Source organism: Somniosus microcephalus, chromosome 1 (assembly GCF_052327205.1).
Source record: "Somniosus microcephalus isolate GS21.2 chromosome 1, FLI_Smic_1.0, whole genome shotgun sequence".
NCBI classification, from domain to species: domain Eukaryota; kingdom Metazoa; phylum Chordata; class Chondrichthyes; order Squaliformes; family Somniosidae; genus Somniosus; species Somniosus microcephalus.
Window position 1 is genome coordinate 259257620 of NC_140987.1, and position 19752 is coordinate 259277371.

At 49.8% G+C, this 19752-nt stretch overlaps 1 protein-coding gene across 2 annotated transcripts in view; it reads right to left on the bottom strand.

Annotated features, from left to right (window-relative positions):
• Positions 1-17960, bottom strand: part of LOC147124763 (thioredoxin-like) — a 65218-nt gene extending 47258 nt beyond the window's left edge. The window contains exons 1-2 of one of the 2 annotated variants that reach the window (XM_085992838.1): positions 17820-17960; positions 11924-12028 (exon numbers count right to left, since the gene is read on the bottom strand). In XM_085992838.1, coding sequence (XP_085848964.1) covers positions 11924-12028; positions 17820-17843 — 129 coding nt within the window. In that variant the 5' untranslated portion in view covers positions 17844-17960. Of the gene's footprint in view, positions 1-11923; positions 12029-16991; positions 17037-17819 lie in introns of those variants that run through there. The other variant, XM_085992826.1, reaches the window with a different exon arrangement.
• Between the last annotated feature and the right edge of the window lie 1792 nt (positions 17961-19752).

Here is a 19752-nt window from a genome sequence, read left to right on the forward strand (position 1 = left end):
GGAGCAGCACATGGTCTCTATGGAGATTGATGACAGAGACTCATAGACCTCCTCTCTTGGAGGGATGTCAACACAGAATTGGGTCCTCATGGTCCCACGGCTGTGCATATGGTGCTCTCCAGCTCCTTGCTAGCAGGGAATTGCGGGTGGCCCATGAGAGGGATGATGGTGAGAGGGGCCACTGAAGTGGGGGCTCCTCTCAAAGCGCTCACACTTCTCCCCTGTTGCCCCCAGCTCAGTCAGAGTCCCAGACGCCTCCTCGGATCATGATGGCCGAGTCTACCCCTGCACCGTCACAGGAGGAGTAGACTTTGGAGGGGCCATCACAGGCTCCAAAACCCAGAGGACATCTGCCAAAAGTGCCTACACAGTCACAGTAGGGAATTGAGCAGGTTGTCTCTACCTCTGCTGAAGCCATAGGGGTACTACCTCGCAGAAGCACGCGTAAGAGAAAGATGAAACACAAGTAGATGCACAAGGGTAGCCATCTAAATGTGTTAATAAATGCTTCTGTAAAGTTTCCGTTACTGTGATGTCACAGATAAACATATTTATTTTCACCATTTTCCGCTCATGGACATTTTTGTCTGCACCTTTGGAAGTGGTTTAGTGAGTTGGAGTGAATGGTGAGACATAACAGTACCTCTAGCAATGGTGGTCAGTGTGAAAGGAATGGCTTGGTCATTGTAGGGATGCTTTATGGTGTTGCTGTGGGGGGTGGGGGGAACCTGGCGCAGCATGTGGCAGCTATATGGGTGTAACGCCTGAAGTTAAGTAAATCTGGCCATACTGAGGTCATCCCTGGCCTCCCGGGCAGCAATGTGCTCGGGTGATGGTGGGACCTGGAAGGCAGGTTCCTCTTGCTCCTCCTCCTCGCCTTCCAGCTGATGCTCCTCCTGCTCCTCCTCTGGCGAGGCTGTGCGCTCAGTGCCTTGCTCCTCATGCAGCGCTAATCCTTGCTGCTTCAACGGTTCTGGAGACCCTGGCTGGTGCGTACTGAAGGGCTCCTCCAGATCAGTCAAGGCATCTGAAGCACATTTTCAGCATGCCTATTGTCTGCTCTATGACACATCTGGTGGAAATCTAGCTTTCATTATATCTCTCCTTGGCCTCAGTACTTGGCCTCCTCAAGGGTGTCATGAGCCACATCTTCAGTGGATAGCCCTTGACTCCAAGCAGCAAGCAGTGCAGTCGATGACACCCTGCACCCGTGGGATGCCAGCCAGAGCAGCAAAGGCCAGCGCCCACTCAAGTAACACTGGCTTCATCAGTGGCAAAGTTGATGTAATTGGCTGACTTGTCAAACAGGGCATTGGTGACCTGGGTGATGCATCTGTAGGCGGCCAACTGTGAGATGCCGCAAATGTCTGCTGCAGATCCCTGGAAGGGGCCTGAGGTGAAGAAATGGAGGGCGCTGGTGACTTTGACAGCCACTGGTAAGACTTGTCCACTCATTCCTCTGGGCTGCAGGTCTTGCTCCAGCGAACTGCATATATCTGCGATGACCTGGCGCAATAACCTGAGCCTCCTTTGGCACTGCTGCTCCGTCAGGTTGAGGAAGCTCATCCTCTGCCCGCATACTTTGTGTTGGGGGTATCGTCTCCGGCGTGGTGCAGCCCTGCGCTGATGCCCTCTGTATGTGCAGCATCAGGTGGTTGTGGAGAAGGTTGGTGGTGGTGTTGTTGGTGCTGCTGGTGTGCCTGGTGCTGCTGGTGTTGGGGCTCATCGTCGTCCGATTCTGAGGACCAAGGTGAGACAGTATAAATGGCACCCATGCTGATGGAATAGATAGCAGATCAAATAGAAATGACAGAAGCAATCTGTCAATGGTGTGATAGGTTCTACCAATGAGGTGACAGTGGATCCCGACTTTGCTGGAAACACTTGCAACCTCTAGAAAGCTAAATCTGTGCTGACAATGCAGTCAGCAACAGCATCTGCCTTAGGAAAGTGACCAGCTGTCAGGTGGGTGTTTTTATTGTACTTTTCATGCAGTGCACTAATGAGGTGGATCAATGGCCGCAATGCCGGGAACGGTAGTATAGTGGTTATGTTACTGGACTGGTAATCCAGGGGCCTGGACGAATGATCTGGTAGATGTGAGTTCAAATCCCACCATGACAACTGGGGAATTTAAATTCAGTTAATTAAATAAATCTGGATTAAAAAGCTGGTATCAATAATGGTGACTATGAAACTATCGGATTGTCGTAAAAACCCATCTGAAGGGCAAAGCTGCCAGTCTGGGCCTGCGACAGGTGGTGAGAGGACCAATATGAGGGAAAAACCAACTTGACCTCATCCTCACCAATCTACCTGTTGCAGATGCATCTGGCCATGACAGCATTGGTAGCAGTGACCACCGCACGGTCACTGTGGAGTCGAAGTCCCGTCTTCATACTGAGGACACCCTCCATCGTGTTGTGTGGCACTACCACCGTGCTAAATGGGATAGATTCAGAACAGATCTAGCAGCTCAAAACTGGGCATCCATGAGGCGCTGTGGGCCATCAGCAGCAGCAGAATTGTATTTCACCACAATCTGTAACCTCATGGCCCGGCATATCCCTCACTCTACCATTAATATCAAGTCAGGGGACCAACCCTGGTTCAATGAGGAGTGTAGAAGAGCATGCCGGGAGCAGCACCAGGCGTACCTAAAAATGAGGTGCCAACCTGGGGAAGCTGCAACACAGGACTACATGCATGCTAAAAAGCGGAATCAGCATGCTATAGACAGTGCTAAGCGATCCCACACTCAACGGATCAGATCAAAGCTCTGCAGTCCTGCCACATCCAGTCGTGAATGGTGGTGGACCATTAAACAACTAACGGGAGGAGGAGGCTCCATGAATATCCCCATCCTCAATGATGGTGAATTCCAGCACGTGAGTGCAAAAGACAATGCTGAAGCGTTTGCAACCATCTTCAGTCAGAAGTGCCAAGTGGATGATCCATATCGGCCTCCTCCTGCGGTCCCCACCATCACAGAAGCCAGTCTTCAGCCAATTCGATTCACTCCACTGGATACAGCAAGGGCTGTGGGCCCCGACAACATCCCGGCTATCGTGCTGAAGACTTGTGCTCCAGAACTAGCCATGCCTCTAGCCAAGCTGTTCCAGTACAGCTACAACACTGGCATCGATCCAAAAATGTGGAAAACTGCCCAGGTATGTCCTGTCCACAAAAAAGAGGACAAATCCAATCTGACCAATTACCGCCCATCAGTCTACTCTCAATCATCAGCAAAGTGACGGAAGGTGTCGTCGACAGTGCTATCAAGCAGCACTTACTTACCAATAACCTGATCACTAATACCCAGTTTGGGTTCCGCCAGGGCCATTGGGCTCCAGACCTCATTACAGACTTAGTCCAAACATGGACAAACGAGCTGAATTCCAGAGGTGATGTGAGAGTGACTGCTTTTGACATCAAGGCAGCATTTGACCAAGTGTGGCATCAAGGAGCCCCAGTAAAACTGAAGTCAATGGGAATCGGGGGGAAAACTCTCCACTGGCTGGAGTCATACCTAGCACAAAGAAAGATGGTTGTGGTGGTTGGAGGTCAATCATCACAGCCCCAGGAGTTCTTCAGCTGCTTCATCAATGACCTTCCCTCCAACATAAGGTCAGAAATGGGGATGTTCACTGATCACTGAACAGAGTTCAGCACCATTCACAACTCCTCAGGTAATGAAGCAGTCCATGCCCACATGCAGCAAGACCTGGACGACATTCAGGCTTGGGCTGATAAGTGGCCGGTAACATTCGCGCCACACAAGTGCCAGGCAATGACTATCTCCAACAAGCGAGCGTCTAACCACCGCCCCTTGACATTCAATGGCATTACCATCGCCGAATCCCCCACCATCAATATCCTGGGGGTCACCATTGACCAGAAACTTAACTGGACCAGCCACATAAATACTGTGACAACAAGAGCAGGTCAGAGGCTGGGTATTCTGCGGCGAGTGTCTCACCTGCTGACTCCCCATCGCCTTTCCACCATCTACAAGGCACAAGTAAGGAGTGTGATGGAATACTCTCCACTTGCCTGGATGAGTGCAGCTCCAACAACACTCAAGAAGCTCAACACCATCCAAGAAAAGCAGCCCGCTTGATTGGCACCACCTTAAAATTCACTCCCTCCACCACCGGCGTACCATGGCTGCAGTGTGTACCATCTACAAGATGCACTGCAGCAACTCGCTAAGGCTTCTTCGGCAGCACCTCCCAAACCTGCGACCTCTAGCACCTAGATGGACAAGGGCAACAGGTGCATGGGAACACCACCACCTCCAAGTTTCCCTCTAAGTCACACACCATCCTGACTTGGAAGTATATCGTCGTTCCTTCATCATCGCTGGGTCAAAATCCTGGAACTCCCTCCCTAACAGCACTGTAGGAGTACCTTCACCACACGGACTGCAGTGGTTCAAGAAGGCGGCTCACCACCACCTTCTCAAGGGCAATTAGGGATGGGCAATAAATGCTGGCCTTGCCAGCGATGCCCACATCCCATAAACGAATAAAATAAACCCAACCTCCACCTCAGATTGACAGACGTGGTTCTTGAGCTGCGTGATTTCCGTGCTCATCCAGGGAAATTTGAAAGGTAGGGATAAAAAGATGCTTAAGGGTCTGACGAGTACCCCATAATGATCTAAGGTACCTTGGCCGCCAGTGCCATTCAGGTTGCTGCTGCACTGGCAAACGCGCCCGAGGGAAAGGCACGTGGGGGCGGGATGACGGCGGGTTACTGACGCGCTCCAAGATTTTTCAAATTTCCCTCCTGACCCGCCTCCAATTGCGCCCGCATGGACCCCAGAACATTCTGGTCTGCATGTTTCTTTCACTGAAAGGAAACATCACTCAGTTGATGCCCAATGTTCACTGGCTTATTCTATGGATGGGAATAATGGATCTTAACTGTTCCCAATAGTTGTGTAGAGAGTTTCCTTTAGAGTATAGGAAAACCATTAATTTAGCAGCAGTTATGTAGTGGAGCCTATTTCCTGTAATACAATACTCACTGACATGAGGGATAGTTCGAACCCACTCTGCTCGTACTGTAGCCATTTAGGGTTGCCAACTCCAGTTGGACCTATTCCATGAGCTCCTACCTCCAACTGCTCCGCCCCTACACACCTGCCATTGGTCGGCTGACATGTCCATCCTCGCGATGCCCCACCTCCCTATGCCAATCGGAAAATGAATAGTCTCATTACCCGATTGGATGATTCTTCACTGTCAGTCAGACAGCATTCCCAGCGCTCCCAACCACCCCCATGTCCAAAGTTTTTATAACTTGTAAACAAAAGTGTTCACAGAATTTTTTTTTTACAAACTCTAATTTTTATTGTTCCCATCAAGTTTTTTTCTTCTGGGTTTGCTTGCAGCAGCCTTCTGGGGATTCGTCTTCAATTCCTGGAGACTCCAGGGCAATCCTGGAGGGTTGGCAACCCTATGGTTACTTCTTGGGACGGGTATATATGTTTTCACTAAGCAATTACGATACCATCTCAGGATAAGAGTTTAAGGTAACAAGCCCTTCGTTAATGCAATGCTCCAAAATAGCCTGAAAATGCAATCCCCCAAGCAACAACCAGTGGTAATACTTTGCTACCTTACTGGGAGTGTCCTCCTTAGAGCAGAGAAGGTTAAGGGGAGATGTGATAAGAGTTGTTCAAAATTATGAAGGTGTAGCGATTCGTGTGCATCGCCACTAAATAATCGAGTTCGACTTCGATGAACTATAAATAAGTTGTTTATTTACAGGAACAGGTTAAATACAACAGGTAAGGTAGCAGGTAAGATGACTGACTGTAGGAGCACCGTGGTGTAGTTCTTTCCCCAGCGGGGACGCCACGAGGACTGAGTTCGCAGTCCTGTGAAGAGCGTGATGACGTCATCGCGTTTGTGTTGTGACGTCATCACGTTGTTCGCATTTCCCGCGCTTAGGGCGTCACGTGATGCGCGTCGTTGTGTTGCTGGCCATTGAGGCCAAAGTCACGAGCGCGGGAGCGGGAGCTGGAGGCCAGGCTGAGCCGGTGCTTGCCGCAGGAGCGGAAGATTGTGTCGCTCCCGTCGGCTGGCCGATGTGGCCGAAGTGGCGAGGCCGGGCTGTGCCAGCGGCCGTCCTGGAAGGCCGAGTCGGGCCGGCGGCCGCCCCATGTATGTCACGTGGTACGTGACATGACGTCAGCGTGCTAGGGCGCGTCTTAAAGGGGCAACGGCCCAAACAGGTAGGTTAAAGGGGCAACGGCCCAAACAGGTAAGTTATACATACAGTAAGGTAAGTTAAAGGGAATTATGTATCTCAATGTAAGGGACAACCGGTGGTAACGCCACATAGGCCCCCCCAGAATTCGCTTTAACGAAAATCCAAGGATGAGAAGGTCTGACGAGCTGGTGGTCACAGCGGTCGTGCTGTCTCGACTTGGTAGGCGAGGTCTGAAGATGCTGCTCGTGAGCGGATCCTTATGCGCGTCGTGGCGAATAAAGTGTATCCATCAGGCGAAGGACCGTGGAGACGTGCGAAACAGCAGGCCTTGTCAGAGTGACGGGCAAGTTGGGCGGACGCGGGCGATGACTCTGTTGATGTTGGAACAAGTCCTTGTTCTGACAAAATATGCAGGAACGCCGACGGGCAGTCCAGAAGGACTTGACTGGCGAGGTCGGTGAACTCGCCGACAGGTCAGCGAAACCTTCAGGAGGCTGGAACACGCGGAACGGTGCGTGCCATAGTGCTACGACGTTAACACAACAGAGGGTGAAGAGTTGCTGCATTGATCAGTGATCGGTGAGGCCAGCAACTTTCACGTGGCTGATCGCGGACGCAGGATGCCCGTTGGACCCGTCCTCGATGTGTGCAGCGTCAGTAGAGGTTTGCGTTTGTTAAAGGGAAAACTGGAGAAAGGGCGGCAACGGTCCGGGCTGTTGTTGCTTTCAGGAGGGGTCAACTCTGCCTGGAGGGCGGCAACACTTGTAACTGTTGTAGATTTAGGAGAACGCAGCTGGGAGGGCGGCACACTTTTTGTTTATGCCGAATCGTGTAGTAGGTAACACAACCATCAGGCTGAAGGGCTGGTGCGTCGTCAGTGGAGAAGGAGTCGTCGTTTTCCCCAGGGATAGGTCCTCGTGGTTCGCGAGGGATGGGTCCTCGTGCGCGAGGAGTGCGTCCTCGTGTTTTGTGGGGGTGAGTCCTCGTGGTATCCCCGCAGGGTGCGCTCCGATTTTGTGGGCCCGAACATGCTGTACCCTGCGCTTGGAGAGATGTATACTTGCTGTTGCTTTGGACGTAGAGGCGGACGATCCATGTGGCGGTAGGAAAGACGAGTACGGGGACTGTAAGCAAGTGCGTGGTCGGCGCCGCATCAATGTTCTCGTCGAACGGGGCTTCTACCTTTATAAAGCACGAGGGAGACTGTGGCTCCCTGGATTGCGGTAGCGACAGCAAAACGGCTGGTGCTTCCATGGCGTGCTTCATTTGTGAAAATTGCTCACAAAAAAAGGGGGTCCAGTTGAGTTTTGTCCGTGTCAAACGGGATCTGCTCCAGACTGCGCTTACCTTGCGAATACATTGGCAAAGACGGGGTCGCCTTTGGAGGAATCGGTGTTAGGCGGTTGCTGTTCCGGTCGTCTTGTGGGAAGACGAGGTTCAGGCGCGCGTTGCTACCATGAAAATCGTTCACGGATACGGGTTCACCAATTGTAGTGTTGGAATTGATGAGCTCCCGTACTCACGTCGTTGGGTCACCAATGTAGCGTTTCGTGTGCATCGCCACTAAATAATTGAGTTCGACTTTGACGAACTATAAATAAGTTATTTATTTACAGGAACAGGTTAAATACAACAGGTAAGGTAGCAGGTAAGATGGCTGACTGTAGGAGCACCGTGGTGTAGGTCTTTCCCCAGCAGGGACGCCACGAGGACTGAGTTCGCAGTCCTGTGGAGAGCGTGATGATGTCATCGTGTTTGTGTTGTGACGTCATCCCGGTTGTTCGCGTTTCCAGCGCTTAGAGCGTCACGTGATGCGCGTCGTTGCGTCGCTGGCCGTTGAGGCTGAAGTCGCGAGCGTGGGAGCGGGAGCTGGAGGCCAGGCTGAGCCGGTGCTTGCCGCGGGAGCGGAAGATCGCATCGCTCCCGTCGGCTGGCTGATGCGGCCGAAGTTGCGAGGCCGGGCTGTGCCGGCGGCCGTCCTGGAAGGCCGAGTTGGGCTGGCGGCCGCCGCACGTATGTCACGTGGTACGTGACGTGACGTCAGCGCGCTAGGGCGCGTCTTAAAGGGGCAATGGCCCAAACAGGTAGGTTAAAGGGGCAACGGCCCAAACAGGTAAGTTATACATACAGTAAGGTAAGTTAAAGGGAATTATGTATCTCAATGTAAGGGACAACCGGTGGTAACGCCACAAAGGCACCAAATGCTTGAGAGAGAATTGTAGGATAGGCTGGGAGTAAGTTTGTGACAACAGGCAATTTATTTCTGCAGATATCTGTTTTTCAAATGGTTCTAGATATGACGGGGTCGATTTTATCTCAGGTGTGGGGAATTGGCGGGTTCCCCGAATTTAGTGATTCCCACACAATTCCAAATGGGTCTATGAGATTGATGCAATTTTAACTCAATTGGCCAATTGATTTCCAGCGTGTGGGAAGCCTTGGCAATTGAGTATTTCCAGTCAGAAAGTCGCAGAATATGACGTCATCATTGCTGCTGCTTTTAAGGTCCACAGCAAGCCTTGCTTCCTCTGCAGGCTCCCAAACTTCACCATTAAGATGGCACAGGAGCCTGCAGGAGCAACGGCCAGCGGGAGGGCAAGAGCTGCCCCAAAATTTGATGAGGCTTCACTGCAGGCATTACTGGATGGTGCTAGGGCCCACAGGGAGGTCCTGTTCCCTTCTTCAGGGAGGAAGAGGCCTCCCAGTTAGACCAAGGCTGTGTGGCTACAGGTGGCAGGTCAAGTCAACTGCTTGGAGCTCACACGAAGAATGTGGTTGCAGTGCAGTAAAAGATTCCATGACCTTCTTCGCACTGGAAAAGTAAGTACTGTATGATGTTTCCATCACCTTCAATCTGATCCCCATTGCCTTTCCTCACCAGCACTCAGCTTTAGCAATCTCTTCCTGCACATCCCACTAGACACTCACATCCATGCACCCTTACCCATTCCCTCTCTCTCTATGCTCACATTCACAGAACTATGCCACCATGCAGCCCTCACACTCCCTCTCACTCTGATGCTTTGAACACAACTGATAGCACACAGGGAGGGCCCTTGGTATTGCAGCCTCACTCCATCTTTGTCTCCTTCTAAGTATCTATGCTATGCAATCTCTGCACTCACTCCTTCATTCTCACTCAACCTCCACTTGTCTCCCTCATTGAAGGAAAAGAGAGCTCACAACAGGAGAGAGCGAACCAGGACAGGAGGAGGGCCGCCCTCATTAGCCCAGCTCACCCCCTGGGAGGAAGGCATCCTGGAGATTGCCGGGGCTGACCGAGATGTGGATGTTGGGGAAGGACAGGCAGGAGCATCCCCGTAAGCTGGTGAGAGAATAGTTTTCCACCTCTCTCACTGGCATTGCATGAGTCGCTGATAATGATTCTGAAGCTACATCATATGGACTTATGATCATCTGCAAAATGCAATGTGCATGTAACCTTGGCATCACATCTCTAACTTTTTCCTTGACTCCCCCACAGGACCATCGAGAGCCCCCATCCCCACTAGCCAGGAGGAAGAGCCTGAGCAGCCAGGCTCCTCAGAGGAATCTGCAACCTCTGAGGGCGCAGCGTCAGCAGAAATAAGTGCACCCAGCACCAGCGCAGACACTCACACCTCGGTGGGACCTTCGGGACATAGAGTAGGGTTGTCACCAGGTGCATCACAGCTCACAAGTGAGCATCAGCAGATTGTGGAGACAGGGACAGCAGTGGAGAGTCCTCGTCGAAGGGCGCAGGACTCTGCCAGCTCGGCTCAGCTGCATGTCGACCCTCTGCCTCTGGGTCCATCCATAAGATCAGAGGTGATGGAACTCCATACACAGATGCAGGAGTCTCTGGCAGGTTTTGTCTCTAGGGTCGCTGCGAGTGTGGAGCGAATGGAGGAGTCCATAGCGAGCATGAGCAGAGCCTTTGTGGAGTCATTGGCGCATGAACGCAACAGCACGGAAAGGATGGCTACCTACGTGGAAATGATTGCTGCCTCCGTGGTAAGGCTGGTTACGGTAGAGGAGAGGAGGGCCACGGCCAAGGAGGGCTACGGCCATGGAGGAGGTTAGTCGCCAGGGTATGGAAAACATGGTGAGTGTTCAGAATAGAATGACATCTCTTGAGGAGCGATGGGAATCTATTGAACAGAGAAACCAGACCTTCATGGAAGTCCTTCTGAGTAGGACTGCCATTGTTGATATGGGTCCCCGTGGCCCCCCTGATGTGCAGCAAGCTGCTCTCAAGCCACTTGCAGGCACTGAGGGGGACCTGACCCATGAGAGGGAGGTTGGTGGCAGACCTCAAGGAAGTGGGGGCTCCTCTCCAAGCACTCACACTTCCATGCCACTGCAGAGCCCTCGGTCAGAGCCCCGCCGGAGTACACACCCAACGGAGATAGAGGTCTCAACCCCTGCACAGCTGCAGGAGCAGCAGACTGCTGGCGAGCCCTCACAGGCTTGCCATCCCAGAGGACGCCCGCCAAAGGTGTTGAGACAGGAGCAGCAGGAAAGTGAGCAAGGGGCCTCCACATCTGCTGAAGCCACAGGGGAACCACTACGTAGGAGCATGCGTAAGAGGAAAATAAAGCACAAATAGTCACAAGGGTAGTCACTTGGGTGAAATGCTGTGTATTTTGTAAAAATGCCATCAGCTGTGTGTTTTTCATAAAAATTCTGATGGCAACTTCTGCAGTTGTGGCGTGTGTCATTTCGCGAATGGGGCTGGAGGTCCTCTAATGCCAAGAAGGGAAGGAAAAAAAGGCCTCCCATGCTTCTGGTAGGTGCCTCAGTTGAGGAAGCGCTGAGTGAGGGTGGCGAGAGGGGTCTCGCAGGAGGTCACACTGGAGAAGTGTATGAGGCTCCAACCTTCCACAGGTGTGGTTAGGCCTGGTAAAAGTTGCCCCAGACCTGAGACAACAAAGTCCTGCCACCTGCAAATGATGACTGATCAAATCTCCTCTTTAATGTTGAATCTGCAGCTGACAGTCAGCAAGCCAATAGTGTTCACGCCAGGTTTCACAGGCGTGATCCCCACCAGGCGTGTTTTACGTGGGAAAAGGGTTAAACAGGCAAGGGCCTGTTAAAATGGGATTATAAAGGCCAATCAGTGCTGTTTAAGGGCCCTAAAGGCCAGTCCCGCCTGTTGCAGGCGGGACTGATTTGGGTCAATCAGACACACCTAGGTTAAAATGGCGTGGAGGCAGGAACCAGGCCGGGGGGGGGGGGTCCCGACCCCCAGGTTTTGCAATTTTAACCTCCCGCACGCCTAAAAGCCCGCCTGTCGGCTGCGTTAAAATTGAGCCCGACGTGTTCAAAATATTGCATTCAGACTATGCCACTGCCTAATTAACACGGTGAACACTGTGCTGTGGATAATGGGAGGTTGTCAAACAATTACTACAGGCAGGAGGAATAGTTATTGATGAACGGATAAAAATCACCTAAAATGCAAGACAACTGCACATGGCCGAAACATCTGGTATAAGATGACATGTGTGTGTGAACTTATCCAAAATAAAACAACGGTTACAATTTCCCTGTCAGGTTGCATAGAATCAATGCCAGGTACTGCATAGTAATTACAAGACTGTGGAGAATTTGTCAGGTATGTGGATTCGAAGCTGAGCTTTTATCATTCAGGAATAATCAGATGTTCAAGAGACTGGATCCCATGGACTCTCACAGATTTCATCACTTCCCAAGTACTTACAACGAATTTTGGACTAATTTGTTTACAAGGGCCGCACCATTCTGCGAAGAAATCAACAACAACTAACTTGTCTCCAGCTTCTTTCAGTTTGGCATCGAAATCTGCCTAAAAAATGAAAACACATTATTTTTAATTTGAGTAAAATACTTTTAAAACAAAGATTCAAACAAAGTCATTCAGAATATGCTTAAAATTTGCAGTTTCTCTCCCTAAGCAAAGAAGTCAGAACCTTAAGAAATTGGAATCACGCATCAAGCAGGTTTACCCCCAGACCAGGTAAGGACGGCAGGTTTCCTTCCCTAAAAGACATACGTGCTTCACTTGGGTTTTTAAACAACAATCTGACAGCTTCATGGTCACGTCTACTAATTTTTATTTCCGGACTTAAAAAAAACACTGAATTCAAACTCACAAGTTGCCATGGTAGGATTTGACCTCACGTTCTCTGGATTACTCGCCCAATAATGTAACCACTACAGTATAGGATCGCCAACTCTGATTGGATGTGTTCCTAGAGGTTTCATCGCCTGATCTCCTGCCTCCAACTGCTCGGCCCGGTCAAGCAGCATTTCCCCCTCCAACCCCCATCTCCATTTGTAAAACGAAAACAAAAATGTTCTAAAAAATGAAAAAAAAAGTCTTCTTAATGCCCCCTATGATTTTTCTCTGGGGTGTTGCTCCTAGCAGTGTCCTGGAGATTAATCTTCAATTCCTGGAGACTCCAGGGCAATCCTGGAGGGTTGGCAACAACGTTCCCTCTTTTTTTGTACTGAGCGGGCCACAAACTCCTTTGAGCGTGACCTTTTTGTCCGTGGTCAAGTTATATCACAACGACAACAACTTTTACAACAACGGCAGCAACAGCACCCGCTTAAAAGCATATATACACCAATGCCATATTGCCACCCCACCATCTCAAATCATGAGACAATCAGACAAGGTTCTATACAATAGCAAAATACTGGGGATGTTGGAAATCCGAAATAACAACAGAAAATGCTGGAAAAACTCAGCAGGTCAGGCAACATCCGTGGACAGAAATTTGAGTTGACGTTTCGGGTCGACCCTAAATGCAGGACCTACATATTTTTAAATCTAGTTTCCTAACCTTTAAACCTAGTTTTGGACTTAACTAAATAACGCTTAAACTAAATCACTCTGAAACTCAACATAAAATTATGATCACTGCTCCCCAGAGGCTCCTTTACTACAAGGTTATTAATTAACCCTGGCTCATTGCAAAGTAATAGATCTAAAACAGCCAATTCGCTTGTAGGTTCCTTGACACACTGATCTAGAAAACTACCCTCTGCACTATTTCTGCAAATTTGGTTTGCCCAGTCTATATGGAAGTTAAAGTCCCCCATGATTATTGTATTACCCTAGTTACATGCATCTCTAATTTCCTGATTTATACTCTGCCTGACACTATAACCACTGTTAGGGGGCTTATAGACTAATCCTCCTAATGTTTTCTGCCCCTTGTTGTTTCTTAGCTCCACCCAAACTGATTCTACATTTTGTTTTTCTAAGCCAAAATCCTTACTCTCTACTGTCTTTATTCCCTCCTTTATTATCAGGGCTTCCCCTCCTCCTTTTCCATTCTGCCTGTCTCTTCTAAAAGTCAAATATCCTGGAATATTTAGTTCCCAACCTTGGTCACTCTGCAACCACATCTCTGTAATGGCTATTAAATCAAACCTATTTATTTCTATCTGCGCTATTAATTCATCTATTTTGTTGTGAATGCTTTGTGCATTCAGATGTAGTACCTTTAGCTTTAACTCTTTTCTATTTTTCCTTGATGTCACTTTAGTCACTAATGCCCTATTACCTTTATTAATCTTTCTGGGGGAAAAATTGAGTTGCACCCACTTTGGGGCTACTTTTAGCACCCTAGAAAAATTAGCGCCCCCGCGGCCAACATTAATTGGTAGCGCTCCAAGAGGGAAGCGGGGAGCTACTGGAAGCGCCCCGCCTCCCTCTTGGGGCGTTGCGAGGGAATTTCGCGGTGCTACATGCTGCGGTATTGCAGGCCTTCCTCCCCTTCTTAAAGGGGAGGGGCCTTGCACAGCGCGACCCGGGGCCCAACTGGGCCACCGGGGACCGGAGTGCTGGCAAAAGAGCCTGGCTCTCAAGAGAAGTGCCAGGCTCATGGAGCACAGCCAGTACTCCGCGGGGGGGCAGGTCAGGAGGCCGAGGACGGCAGCGGAGGCAGGCGCTGGCAGGCGGCCAGCAACAAAAATGGCTGCCCGGCACCTCGCCTTTAAATAGCACCGCCCGGCCACAGGAAGGCCCCCTGACCCCGTCGGACATAGAGTCCGGCAGTAAGTCGGAGGCGCTACCGAAGATCGCGGCTGGGGTACAAGCGGGGCGCTGCGTACGCCGATGATGTCGTCGCTGGCGGCCCAGCGCCGCGGGGCACTAGCGGTTAACGCCGCTGCTAACCTCCCGCTGAATTTCAGGGGAGGCGTTGGCGGCTCCACACCCGGGCACTAGTTGCATTGCGCCCCGTTAGCGCCCACTTAGGGCGCTAACGAGAGGCGCAAAGCAACCAAATTTTCCCCCCTCTGTCCCTTCCTGACCCACTCTGCTTATCTTTACCCAGATAACTGCTCTGCTCTACAGCCCTGACATTTCTCTTACTGCTTTCGAATTTACCCTTTCCTGAATCCTCTCACCACCCCTTCATTAGTTTAAAGCCCCATCTACTGCCCTAGTTATTCGATTTGCCAGGGCATTGGTTCCAGCCCAGTTTAAGTGGAGCCCGTCCCCACGGAACAGCTCCCTCTTTCCCCAGTACTGGTGCCAGTGCCCCATGAATTGAATCCTCTGCATCCTACACCACGCATTTAACCCTTCCAATCTGTTTGTCCCTATGCCAATTTGCGCGTGGCTCAGGTAACAATCCAGAGATTATTACCTGTGAGGTTCTAATGTTGATCCTAGCTCCTCAAACTCCCTCAGCAGAAACTCATTCCTAATTCCACCTATGTCGTTGGTTCCTACGTGGACCATGACACCTGAATCCTCCCCCTCCCACTCCAAGTTCTTCTCCAGCTGCGAGGAGACATCCTTTACCCTGGCACCAGGCAGGCAACACCCAACCTTCGGAACTCTCGGTGTCGGCTGCAGAGAACAGTATCTATCCCTCTGACTATACTGTCCCCTACCACTACCACATTCCTTTTTACTCCCCCTCCTTAAAATAGTTTAGTGACTGACCCGCCCCGAGAGCAGATTGGTCTGCCCACCACCCCCCATCCCTGCCCCATCCAGCCTCCGTTAAAACCAGAAGTGGACGGGTTGGGATCAGGTTTGAGAATTTAAAAGTTTTCACCTTCTCACTGACATACAAGCCACCAATGGTGCTCTCAGTATCCCGGGAGATTCAGATAATCACAAACGTCAGGAGATTTAAAAGTGAGCTTTAAAATCAAACAGGGACACAGATTTGAAAATAAAAACCCATCTGGGTGAGGTGCATTTTGCAAGAGAGACAGAACAGCATAAAAAATACGTTATATTTCAACCTAAATACGTGACTTCCACTCCAAATGACTGGTATTTGATTCATTTTTTTGTTTCCTGCTGAATCTGGTCCAAAAGCCTCACTTAAAAATTATCTTGGTAACAATGGGCTGAACTTTAATGGGAGGTGGGTTGGGGGCGGGGGGGCTTTGAGGTGCAGGCCCTGCCGAATTTAACGGCAGGGCCTGATTTGAATGGGAAGCTTCTGTTTCCCACCAGCAGCCAGCCAGATTGAGAGGCTGGCTGGCTCTGGGCGGGTAGGCCTGCGGCACTAGGCCGCAGAGAGCGGAGGGAGGGATCGCGTGGGGGTCAGAAGAGCCCGGGGTGGGCCATGACTAGCATGGTGGGGGTGTGAGGGGTTTGCTGACAATCGGGGGCCGGCACCAGCTCGGGGCGGGTGGGGGTGGGTGGTGGAGGGGTGGGTGAAGATCGGGGGCTGGAGGATGGGGGGGGTGTTGCGGAGGCTTCGCTGGGGGGCGGAGGCCTGGTGGGGGTTGGAGGCCTGGGTGGGGGGGGTGCCCTCGTGGGGGTATTGGAGGCCTTGTTGTGGGGTCTCCGATCGCAAGGAGTGGATTAGGTAGAGACCCTGGATCGAGGAGGTAAATGCAAAGGCACTAACCTCCTGGATCCAGCAGTCCTCGCCTTGCATTAGCTGGCGGGTTTCACGAGACCTGCAAAACTCGACCAGCTAATGCTAAATTCAAAATGGAGTTTAAAGCATTGCCTTCCAGCCTCATTATAATATTTAAATAGACGACCCGCCACCTGGCAGTGGTTTAGCTACCCTGCCCTGTCCTGACTCCGTTAAAACCAGAAGTGCGCGGGTAGGAGGCGGGTTCTGGTTGGGATTCAGTTTTTTAACACTTTAACTTCCCACACAACCCCAACCCACCCGTTAATCTTAGGTTAAAATTCCCCCCAATGACTCCTGAGATTGTGCTGGCCTCTGAAAGGCTGTAAGCTGCAGATCAATGGGAGAGGCAGTTCCTCATAAAGGGGTACTATTTACATGAAAAATAATGTCTGAAAAAAGAAAATATTTCCCTGTTGCGAACAATGCATTTCAAGTAAGATTTACATCAGTGCAAGACTTCATAGGGCCAAAATCACTTCCTTCAAATTAAAAAAAAAGGAAAGTTTGCCTCCTTACTGGAGTCATTGCTTCTTTAATAGCCAGTTCCCTCTTCCAACAAAAGCCTGCTCGGTCAGGAATTGCTCCATACCAACACCACCAATGGCATCGCACAGCTTCTCTACGAACTAACTCTGAACCTAGCTAATGAAGAAGCAATCATTTTCTCCACCACACCCCCATAAAAAAATGAGTTACTTATGAGGTGCTTACTGAGATATCTTCAACGTGAGATTGGAGGTTACAATTAATAAGCACGCACCACATTTAGCTGGCAGGTCAGGGCGGGCCCTGTCAGAGGGGGCCTCCTTTACTTCCTCTTTACACAACAAATTCCAGCAAGACAGGCTCTCAGGACAGAGTCCAGCAGAAAACCAATAACGCTTTCTGAATAGCTTCACTCACCAATTCAGCAAAGAGAAGTACTCTGATCATTACTACCGATGTTATGCTGCTCTTTCTGCAGCAGATACAGTACTTTACTTATTCTGGCATAGTCTCTCCTCTCTCTCTCCCCACCCCCACACCCCACCAGCCCCCTCCCCACAGTCAAAATTTGTGGGGAATAAACATTGTCCTGCAGGTTTTGATGTATTTATGTTAACAAAGCGAGAGGTACTGTTTTCTCAGATGTGTTCATAAAAATAACCTTTTAAGACTTTGCAGGAACATTCAATCATCCTGGCTTATACTTCAAACACAGCCTTGTTTGTGAAAGCTTACAGAAAGTGCACGAAACATTAAAAATAAAAACAAAAGCTTTAAACAGCCGATAGTCCCACAGTTGAGATAAATTTCACTCGTTCATGCGTAAACACTTGGGAACACTACTGACGAAGAGAGCATGCTTTGTTCAAAAGTAACAGGACCATCGGAGGTTAATCCAAACTACAGCCACAGGACAGACCTCCTGTTCAGTGGAATAGCTTCTGTCACTGGTGCCCGTTGTAAATTCAATGTTTCATTGTTGACGGTTTGCTGAAGTAAGCACACAGCATTCCTACTACTCAATAGTCTGGCTAAATGACTGTATTTTAAGAGCTACATTAACAGCTGCAGATTTTTTTTGTGAACGTATACTTTGAAACTGGTTCACACAATTTGAAACGTGGCTGCATGACGAAGCAAATTGCTCACAAGTGAATAAATCAAGATCATTTACCTTAAAATAATGCTGTAAAATCTCACACACAAAAGGATAAATTGAGACTGAGGAGTTGCCTTCAAGCTTACCTTATCAGCGATCTCAACAACCATTTTGTCTGATGTTTTAATTCCTCTGTCTGCTCCTTGCTGATCTACAGACAACCAAGAGCTCTGTAATTTATACTCGAAGGGGAAGGGTAAGAGGAGCACACACAGAGCCAAGTGAGTGAAAGCTCTTACTGTGTGGCTATTGGCTGCTGCGATCAAGCATGAATATTAAAACTGGAGGAACTCAACCAAGGATTTTCCGAGTGACTTTGTAAATCAGAATAGCAAGATATAAGAAATTGGTGAGCTTTATCCGAAAGCCAACTTTAATTCATAGCCTTTTGATAGCAGTTTTTTCCTAGCTATCTGGTTTGCATTCTTTCACAGTCTTATGTGTATAACACAATTTGATCTTTCATCAGATGGGACATTTGCTTAGTCATGCAGCCTCAGCATAGTGAGTGCATAGTATGAGCCAGGTCTTTTGTAAATGTGGGCATATCGTGTCTAGTATGTGAAAATTAAAGCAATGTTAATGGAAGTTAATTATTAAACTGTGAATCTTAATAGAGACCAGTGGCTTAGTGCCTTTAATGCAGTAAAATGTCCCAAGGTGCGTCACGGGAGCGATTATCAAACAGAATTTGACACCGAGCCACATAAGGAGATATTAAGACAGGGACCAAAAGCTTGATCAAAGAGGTCTTAAAGTAGGTTTTAAGGGGAATCTTAAAGGAGGAAAGTGAGGGAGAGAGACGGAGAGGTTTAGGGAGGGAATTCCAGAGCTTAGGGCCTAGGCAGCTGAATGCACAGCCGCCAATGGTGGGGCAAAGACAATCGGGGATGCTCAAAAGGCCAAAATTGGAGGAGCGCAGAGATCTGGGAGGATTGTGGGGCTGGAGGAGATTACAGAGATAGGGAGGAGCGAGGCCATGGAGGGATATACAACATTGATGTAAGTGGGTTCAACTAATACTCAGCTGAGTTTTTGGGAAATCTGTGCGTGTAGTGTAGGTACCTTTAAGAGGAACTATGTTTTTGAAGCCCCTGTATACTGTAGTACCAGTAGTGACCACTCGGGTATATAAGCCTGTATAGCGTCTTGTGTAGTTAGTTCACCTCCAGACTTTGTTCAGTAAACACTTGTTAAATCAACTCCTGCATTCCGTGTCTCCATTAACACATGGATCTAACAGTGGCGAAGAGTTAGAAACGAACTTACCTGCAATTCGGCAGCACCTCAAGGAGATCGATTCCTCAGACGAAGGTCGAAGCCAGAAGCAAGAAAAAAACCGAAAAAACCCCCCAAAAAAACTGTGGTTTCACCAGCTAAATGGGCTGATGGCAGGTAGTGCACTGATCCTTCCTGGGCTGCGGCGGGCTAGAGCTCGATCGGGTGGCTCTGCAACGGGGCCGGGCAGCGAGCCGGGAAGCAGAAGCAAAGAGAGAGAGAGAGGGTGGAGCACTCAGGGCACGGCCGGTGCTGCAAAGCAGGTCGGCGTTCGGACCGAGCAGAGGGAGGGGAAAGTCCCAGAGGGTCCGCTCCACGACGAGAACGGTTCTCCAAGTAACGGAGAAACTATTGAAGCGATATATTAAAAAAAAATAGAAATACCGCGAAAAGCTGCAGGTCACAACGGGAACCGCGGAGAACAGCGTTGGCAGCAGCGGCAGCGGCGGGAAAGCGCGGGAGGCGCCATCTTAACTCGGCGGGGAAGAAAGAAAAGCGCGGGAAGCGCCATTTTAGATTTTCAAGATGCCGAAGACTGGCAATATTGCTGCTTTCGATAGTGATATAGAGGATTGGACCACATATGTGGAAAGAGTGGAAGTATATTGCAAGGCGAATGAAGTAGCGGATGATAAAAAGGCATCGGTACTTCTAAATCTGATGGGCGCAAGGACATACGGGCTGTTACGAAACTTGATCACTCCAGCCAAACCGATGGACAAGAATTTTAAGGAGATTGTT